The 9,650-nt window shown below is 42.3% G+C and overlaps 1 protein-coding gene across 1 annotated transcript in view; it reads right to left on the reverse strand.

Moving 5' to 3' along the window:
- LOC106579687 (uncharacterized) overlaps window positions 1-9,650 on the reverse strand; it is a 132,246-nt gene that overhangs the window by 2,671 nt on the left and 119,925 nt on the right. Inside the window, exons 6-8 of the mRNA XM_082966011.1 lie at window positions 5,850-5,967; window positions 5,249-5,382; window positions 4,297-4,502 (exon numbers count right to left, since the gene is read on the reverse strand). Coding sequence (XP_082822137.1) covers window positions 4,297-4,502; window positions 5,249-5,382; window positions 5,850-5,967 — 458 coding nt within the window. The remainder of the gene's footprint in view (window positions 1-4,296; window positions 4,503-5,248; window positions 5,383-5,849; window positions 5,968-9,650) is intronic.

A 9,650-nucleotide genomic window follows, 5' to 3' on the forward strand; every position in this document is an offset into this window, starting at 1 on the left:
GGGAGAATGACAGAGATGATACAGGAACAATGACAGAGATGATACAGAGAGAATGACAGAGATGATACAGGAACAATGACAGAGATGATACAGAGAGAATGACAGAGATGATGCAGGGAGAATGACAGAGATGATACAGGGAGAATGACAGAGATGATACAGGGAGAATGACAGAGATGATACAGGGAGAATGACAAGAGATGATACAGGGAGAATGACAGAGATGATACAGGGAGAATGACAAGAGATGATGCAGGGAGAATGACAGAGATGATACAGGGAGAATGACAGAGATGATACAGGGAGAATGACAGTGGCATCATAAGGCCTGGGCTTTGATCCAGGCTGGAGCCTTTTGAGATGAGTTTCCATAACCACACATAACCATGATCGGCTATGAAAAGCCAACTTACTCCTGAGGTGCTGACCTGTTGCACCCTCTACAACCACTGTGATTATTATTATTTGACCCTGCTGGTCATCTATGAACGTTTGAACATCTTGGCCATGTACTGTTATAATCTCCACCCGGCACAGCCAGAAGAGGACAAAAATAAACTGCTTAGGCAGTAGCAGGCACTGCTAAAAGCCCCTGGGGTGACGCGGTGCTTGCTGTGATTGGTTGAGATTTCACAACGAAGTGGACCACTCACATCCCTTGACCCCTCCCCCACCCCTACAACACGGGTGAGTGGTAGCTAACTAGCTAGTTTCCCTCAGCATAAGGGTTGGTGGTAGCTAACTAGCTAGTCTCCCTCAGCATAAGGGTTGGTGGTTGCTAACTAGCTAGTCTCCCTCAGCATAAGGGTTGGTGGTAGCTAACTAGCTAGTTTCCCTCAGCATAAGGGTTGGTGGTAGCTAACTAGCTAGTCTCCCTCAGCATAAGGGTTGGTGGTAGCTAACTAGCTAGTCTCCCTCAGCATAAGAGTCCGTGGTAGTGTTAGGGTTGAACTGGCTATTTGTATGCATAACCTTTATAATATACTGGGGAAGCTATGCTAAGTACATAAACTATGAATAAATCAACTGTTGAAGACAAGAAGAACTACAACCAGCAACAGGAAGTGCGTCACGACGCTGGGATCAGCCTACACGCCGACGACAGGAGGAGCAAGTTTAAACCACGCTCCTCCTCCCTCGGACAGGCCAGCATTGAGCAGGAACTATCTCTGTTAGAGTATAAAAGAGAGAACAATAGGATGTGTCGCTCTCCTCTCTGTTTTGCCCTGCGAGGTAAAACAGCGAGACCGTATATATACGAACCACACATATACCACGCACGTGTTTGCATTAATTAAAGTACAGCTAAATCAGAAGTTACTATGTGATGACTATTTGTTCTAATACCAGAAACGAACTGTCGCGACATTAACAGTAGCTAACTAGCTAGTCTCCCTCAGCATAAGGGTTGGTGGTAGCTAACTAGCTAGTCTCCCTCAGCATAAGGGTTGGTGGTAGCTAACTAGCTAGTCTCCCTCAGCATAAGGGTTGGTGGTAGCTAACTAGCTAGTCTCCCTCAGCATAAGGGTTGGTGGTAGCTAACTAGCTAGTCTCCCTCAGCATAAGAGTCCGTGGTAGCTAACTAGCTAGTTTCCCTCAGCATAAGGGTTGGTGGTAGCTAACTAGCTAGTCTCCCTCGGTATAAGGGTTGGTGGTAGCTAACTAGCTAGTCTCCCTCAGCATAAGGGTTGGTGGTTGCTAACTAGCTAGTGTCCCTCAGCAAAAGGGTTGGTGGTTGCTAACTAGCTAGTCTCCCTCAGCATAAGGGTTGGCTAATGCTAATCCTTAAGCTATTGGGTGTCACGTAAAGATGTACTATGCAGAAATCGCTCTGCCATTTCCTGGTTGCTAAAATTCTAATAGTTCACCTAATTTCAGTTTATGTGACAAAACAAGCAAGTATAATGTAGAGAATCATTGTACCATCTAAACCGCTGTGAAATATCTTTTCCATAACCAAAAATATTGTATTTTCAGCTGTTTGAAGCTGGTGTACAAAACCGTAAGTAAAAAATGCAAAAACTAAACTTAGGCACGGGAAGCGTAGAAATAGCGCAGATCTTCCGCTTCTTAGACTTGCTTTCAATGAGAATTACAGATCTATAACTCACATTTCTATGTGAATTTGGGCGAGTTGCCAAAAAAGTTACATATTGCAGCAGTATATTTAGTGAATGGGCAAGCTAAGGATGTTGATATAAATCATGATATTGGGATTTTTTTTAAAATTTTATTTAATTGAAATTATTCTACTGTCAAAATTGATTACAAAGTGAAAATATGATAATTTTGGTCATAAAGTCAGTGTCACCCAAAACAGAGTTTTGTACCAGAGTATGTAACAATGTAAATGAAGGTTGGGTTTGTTTCAATCCTGCCCACATGCCCACAGCTGGCAGCACACAATAATCATAAATTTGGAGTACAGCTGGAATGACCCGATTGCAAAGAATGTGGTAAATTTGGGTTGGATTTGGATATCGTTATCGAGGCTAGATAGGGACCATTCAGTAAATTACACATTGTATGAGGGACAATATGTTAAAATTCCAATACCTGTAAATTTCAATGACTTCCTCAAACTTAATATAAGTTGTAGAAATTCATATACAAATATTGAAAAAATGTAATGAGAAAACTAAAAGGTGTGCAACATAAGAATATTGTCTCACTGACATTATGTAATTTATTGACGGTCCCTAACTAGCCCAGGAGGGAGTCTATCCAAAGTCAAAGTCATGATGATGTGATGATGATGTCCCCTTCTGTTCTGTTCTAGTGTAGTGATGATGTCCCCTTCTGTTCTAGTGTAGTGATGATGTCCCCTTCTGTTCTAGTGTAGTGATGATGTCCCCTTCTGTTCTGTTCTAGTGTAGTGATGATGTCCCCTTCTGTTCTGTTCTAGTGTAGTGATGATGTCCCCTTCTGTTCTGTTCTAGTGTAGTGATGATGTCCCCTTCTGTTCTAGTGTAGTGATGATGTCCCCTTCTGTTCTAGTGTAGTGATGATGTCCCCTTCTGTTCTAGTGTAGTGATGATGTCCCCTTCTGTTCTGTTCTAGTGTAGTGATGATGTCCCCTTCTGTTCTAGTGTAGTGATGATGTCCCCTTCTGTTCTGTTCTAGTGTAGTGATGATGTCCCCTTCTGTTCTAGTGTAGTGATGATGTCCCCTTCTGTTCTAGTGTAGTGATGATGTCCCCTTCTGTTCTAGTGTAGTGATGATGTCCCCTTCTGTTCTAGTGTAGTGATGATGTCCCCTTCTGTTCTAGTGTAGTGATGATGTCCCCTTCTGTTCTAGTGTAGTGATGATGTCCCCTTCTGTTCTAGTGTAGTGATGATGTCCCCTTCTGTTCTAGTGTAGTGATGATGTCCCCTTCTGTTCTAGTGTAGTGATGATGTCCCCTTCTGTTCTGTTCTAGTGTAGTGATGATGTCCCCTTCTGTTCTGTTCTAGTGTAGTGATGATGTCCCCTTCTGTTCTGTTCTAGTGTAGTGATGATGTCCCCTTCTGTTCTAGTGTAGTGATGATGTCCCCTTCTGTTCTAGTGTAGTGATGATGTCCCCTTCTGTTCTAGTGTAGTGATGATGTCCCCTTCTGTTCTGTTCTAGTGTAGTGATGATGTCCCCTTCTGTTCTAGTGTAGTGATGATGTCCCCTTCTGTTCTGTTCTAGTGTAGTGATGATGTCCCCTTCTGTTCTAGTGTAGTGATGATGTCCCCTTCTGTTCTAGTGTAGTGATGATGTCCCCTTCTGTTCTAGTGTAGTGATGATGTCCCCTTCTGTTCTAGTGTAGTGATGATGTCCCCTTCTGTTCTGTTCTAGTGTAGTGATGATGTCCCCTTCTGTTCTAGTGTAGTGATGATGTCCCCTTCTGTTCTGTTCTAGTGTAGTGATGATGTCCCCTTCTGTTCTAGTGTAGTGATGATGTCCCCTTCTGTTCTAGTGTAGTGATGATGTCCCCTTCTGTTCTAGTGTAGTGATGATGTCCCCTTCTGTTCTGTTCTAGTGTAGTGATGATGTCCCCTTCTGTTCTGTTCTAGTGTAGTGATGATGTCCCCTTCTGTTCTAGTGTAGTGATGATGTCCCCTTCTGTTCTAGTGTAGTGATGATGTCCCCTTCTGTTCTAGTGTAGTGATGATGTCCCCTTCTGTTCTAGTGTAGTGATGATGTCCCCTTCTGTTCTAGTGTAGTGATGATGTCCCCTTCTGTTCTAGTGTAGTGATGATGTCCCCTTCTGTTCTAGTGTAGTGATGATGTCCCCTTCTGTTCTAGTGTAGTGATGATGTCCCCTTCCTTACCCATATTCTAGTGCAGTGATGATGCCCCCTCCACTCTTGTGCTTGCCCCTCATCATCATGTTGTTCATCTTCATCTCAGTGATGGAGGGCAGCAGAAGGGGCACGGCCACACAGAACAGGGCCAGCTGAGGGGGTAGCAGGGCCCCCGAGCCCCACTTCTTCTTCTGGCCCTGGAGGAACTTGAGTCGGCCCTGGATCTGCATGGTCTGTCAGAGGGAGACGAGGTCAGAGGTTACGGAGTGGAGTGTTTAGCACACGCTAAAGAACATGGTCATGTCAAGAAGTTATTTTTGCCAGATGCAATTTAGAAGCCTATACTTTGAAGCGAAATAATAATAAAAAATAAAAAAATTATGGCATACAACTTGTCGATCTCAGCACTTTTAATAATTAATAAAAAGAAAGTCTTTGATTGAGACAAGCCAAGTTTTCATTCAGTCACAACAGCCTAGAGAAATAATAATACGACCATAGCTGTGACACCGGGACACCGAATTCTGTACAGTCATTTTTTTTCTTCTTCTCTTCCTCCCCATCATATTTTAAATAACTTGCATAAAATACACTTTATGACACTGTCATGAAGCATTATGACCATCCTGTGTCATTTTACTTGGATTAAGAAAATGCACTTTATGACACCGTTTGACAAAAGGACCTTCCCTACAGTGTTCAAACCCAAGGCCAACTTCAAGCCGCATCAATTTCCACTGTTAAATCCAAACCTCCAAACTGCTCTTGTCAGACCTATGGGAGGTGGAACAACAGCTCGAAATAGCACATACATGTGTCCGGGATATGACGATTATTCTATTTATACCTACACTCAAACTACAATTTCAGCAAATATGACACCAAATGGGAGATTTTTCATCTGGGAAGTTTATCCCAGTCAGCTCTCATTAGAAGCATCATGGTTGGCTGGGGTCTCTGGCAGGGTTAGTCCACTCACCAGGAAGCCAGAGGTGCTGTCCAGCAGGCAGCGCACGCGGGACATGAAACAGCGGTTGAGAAAAGAGGAGAACTCAGGAGCGACTCCCCCCGTCTCCTGAGAATGGAACAGGCTGCTCACCACAAAGTCCTCACCTGTATAGAAAAATACTAAATATTCACTATAATGCAGATTTCCAGTTTCGTACAGTAGACAAGACCTAAAACACTTACTAGTGAACATTGCAGAGTAAATTGTGTTCTCCACACACACACACACACACACACACACACACACACACACACACACACACACACACACACACACACACACACACACACACACACACACACACACACACACACACACACACACACACACACACACACACCATCTCTGGCATGGACAGGCATCATAGTTTAGTGGGGGACTTTCCACTCATACATTGGCCATTAATCACAGAGTCTGCTTTGCTGTTGTGAATAGAGTCGATAACATTTGATTACAGTGACTCTTTCTTTTTTTTCTTCAAAAACGAATAAACATTTGCAGTCTAGTCTGTTTAATGAATCAGTACCCCCCCCCCCCCCCCCCGTACTGTTGCTGGTACTTATATACACACCAGTTCCTGAGACTAAGTGGTGCTGGCTGGGGTTCATGGCCCAGTGGAGCTGTCTTCTGAACTCATGCCGGTCGTCCACATGGACATAATCAAAGACGTTTTGGTGCATCACGTCCGTCTGCATGGGGGGGAGAGAGACAGAGACAATAACGCAACGAGGCCCCCCAGAAACATAACCTTTAACCCCCTGAGCCCATTACCAGATTGCCCTCTGCTTGAAGTATTGATGGGATCCAGGGTCTGGCCTATTGTGTTGGCAAACAGCGGTGCCCTCACCACTTAATCTCTGCCGCGGTTCACTGGGTCGGCCCGACGGTCTCACACGCAGACCCAAAACGATCTGTAATGGGTCTGGTTAACAGGCTGCTAATGGTGTGATTTTTGTATGAGTTTCAAAGTTGGATCAAATCTTGTTTCGGTCATTTTGTGGTTGGAATAACTTTGAAAGAAATACATGACACTTTGTTTAAAGAATGTGACTGTTTGAATGACTGAAGTGTAACATTGCAGTAAATGACTTCACACAACTTGAGTTAAATTGGGTATTCAGAGCAATATCCTCAGCAGCTCTTAAAAAAAGTGACATATTTACTGAAAGATTCAGTAAAGAGCATCTGGTTGTTGTCGCCCATATGTTTTGCTTTATATGTGTGTGTTGCTGCTGAATTCCTCAACGTCTGCCATAGAACGGACCCCACTGATTCCACTACAGTACACTACAGTGGCTCTTGGCTCTCCAATGTCACTGAGTCACGGGGGCCAAAGAGTGCAAGCCTTGTTTGTCAAACATTGCGTGACACCAGCTCCCTAAAAGCAGAGCAGCCCAGCCCTCCTGAAAACAAGGCCCCTGCAACCTAGCCCAAATCTGTAATGCCTCTCTCTTAACCAGCAATAGCTGTGCTTTCTGTCAGGGAAATTACAGATTCCAACTGAAATATTCAACCTTCCCCCCCATAACTTCCACATTGGAGACACGCAAGGTTTTTATTTTTTTTAACAAGATTTTTGCACATGGCAAGCGCCACCACAGTTCCCTGCGGCAGACAGATCGGATGTCTATTGTGTGAGGTTCTCTCTAAAACAGAATAGTGATGTTTTCCCTGGCCCTCGAGTCTTCATTTTCAAAAGCGTAACTACAATGGAACAAATAGGATCAAAGCAACAACACTGTCTCTGCACCATTTCAGTGCTTTCTTGTTGTGTCGTCCCTAAAAACGCTCTAACGTTTTGTCTCCTGCGTTGCATATTAGTGCTGTGTCTGTTTGTCTGTCTTTACTATGGCTTCTTTATTATGATGAGAAAAGACGTGTTCGACTCTACCTCATATAAACTTCAATCGGGTCCTGCTATATAACCCAACAGAAATAGGACATACTTTTTATTGCCACGTAAATGTATTTTATTTATTTTTTATTTTAGAAGGTAGATCATCTTTAATATTGCAGATAGATTGTGGCTTCCATCAATGTAATAGTCTGCATCATTTCCAATCACCCATGTATTCTTTTTGTAAATATTCATTGTATACGCTACCGTTCAAAAGTTTGGGGTCATTTAGAAATTTACTTGTTTTCCATGAAAACATACATGAAATAAGTTGCAAAATTAATAGGAAATATAGTCAAGACGTTGGCAAGGTTATAAATAATGATTTTTAATTGAAATAATAATTGTGTCCAAACTTTGCTTTCGTCAAAGAATCCTCCACTTGCAGCAATTACAGCCTTGCAGACCTTTAGCATTCTAGTTGTCAATTTGTTGAGGTAATATGAAGAGATGTAAAGCCCATGCTTCCTGAAGCACCTCCCACAAGTTGGATAGCCTTCCTTCTTCAAGATCCCTTTTACCCTGTACAAATCTCCCACTTTGCCACCACCAAAGCACCCCCAGACCATCACATCGCCTCCACCATGCTTCACAGACGGCGTCAAGCACTCCTCCAGCTTCTTTTCATTTTTTCTCACGAATGTTCTTCTTTGTGATCCGAACACCTCATACTTAGATTCTTTTTTTTCCAATCTTCCTCTGTCCAGTGTCTGTGTTCGTTTGCCCATCTTAATCTTTTCTTTTTATTGGCCAGTCTGAGATATGGCTTTTTCTTTGCAACTCTGCCTAGAAGGCCTTCATCCCGGGGTCGCCTCTTCACTGTTGACATTGAGACTGGTGTACTATTTAATGGGTACTATTTAATGAAGCTGCCAGTTGAGGACTTGTGAGGCGTCTGTTTCTAAACTAGACTAATGTACTTGTCCTCTTGCTCAGTTGTGCACCGGGGCCTCCCACTCCTCTTTCTATTCTGGTAAGAGCCAGTTTGTGCTGTTCTGTGAAGGGAGTAGTACACAGCATTGTATGAGATCTTCAGTTTCTTGGCAATTTATCGCATGGAATAGCCTTCATTTATCAGAACAAGAAAAGACTGACGAGTTTCAGGAGAAAGGTCTTTGTTTCTGGCCATTTTGAGCCTGTAATCGAACCCACAAGTGCTGATGCTCCAGATACTCAACTAGTCTAAAGAAGGCCAGTTGCATTGCTTCTTTAATCAGAATGACAGTTTTCAGCTGTGCTAACATAATTGCAAAAGGGTTTTCTAATGATCAATTAGCCTTTTAAAACGATAAACTTGGATTAACTAACACAATGTGCCATTGGAACACAGGTGTGATGGTTGCTGATAATGGGCCTCTGTATGCCTATGTAGATATTCCATTAAAAATCAGCCGTTTCCAGCTACAATAGTCATTTACAACATTAACAATGTCTACACTGTATTTCTGATCAATCTGATGTTATTTTAATAGATAAAAAAAATTGCTTTTCTTTCAACAACAAGGACATTTCTAAGTGACCACAAACTTTTGAACGGTAGTGTATATACACATTATTTTTTTGTAAATATATGTTGCTTTATTATTTTCCCCTAATTGGAATAAACTAATGGACAACAACACTTACACTCCTACTTCCAGCTTATTTTACCTTTATTTAACTAGGCAAGTCAGTTAAGAACAAATTCTTATTTTCAGTAACAGCCTTGTTCAGGGGTAGAATGAGAGATTTTTACCTTGTCAACTCAGGGATTTGATTTTGCAACCTTTCGGTTACTAGTCCAACGCTCTAACCACTAGGCTACCTGCTCTAACACACAGTATATTTTACATTAGTCATCTTTTGTTTGTTTTTAGTCCCATCCTTCAGCTACCCTCAACCCCTCCCATCTATCTCCGAAGACCATCCAGTTTTACCATATATATTTTCAACTGTGCTGTGATGTTTCTTCAGTGTGCAAGGAAATTATCATCAAACGTCGTGACATGTATTGCCATTGCCTTGCACGCTGAAGAAGGGCTCATAACCGAAACATTTGTGCATCAATAAATATATGTACATTTATTTACTGCAGTGCTGTCCTATTTCTGTTATTGTCTTTACTATGAAAAGTGTCGTCAACGTTTAAGGCGCATTATCAGACGCTTTTTCACAATCACCCCCAACTGCATCAGACATACAGATGACAGTTGTAAGCTGCAAATTGAAGAGTCAACTTTGTGTGTCTGCGTGTACATATGAGTTGAAGTTTGTTTTGAGCCAACTACACATCATAAGAATTATTCATTGAATGGTTCAGGTGAACAATGATTCATACTGCGAGATCTATAGTGTGTGTGTCCATACTCCCTTCTCACCCAGAAGGAGCCCCCAAACCTGTGACCTGGTGTGAAGAGACAGTGGCAGGTCTTTGATTGACACCTCCACATTTGTATTTTTATTGAACCTTTATTTAAGAAAGGCAAGTCAGTTAAG

This window comes from Salmo salar, chromosome 19 (genome assembly GCF_965601325.2).
Source record: "Salmo salar chromosome 19, fSalSal1, whole genome shotgun sequence".
NCBI classification, from domain to species: Eukaryota; Metazoa; Chordata; class Actinopteri; order Salmoniformes; family Salmonidae; genus Salmo; species Salmo salar.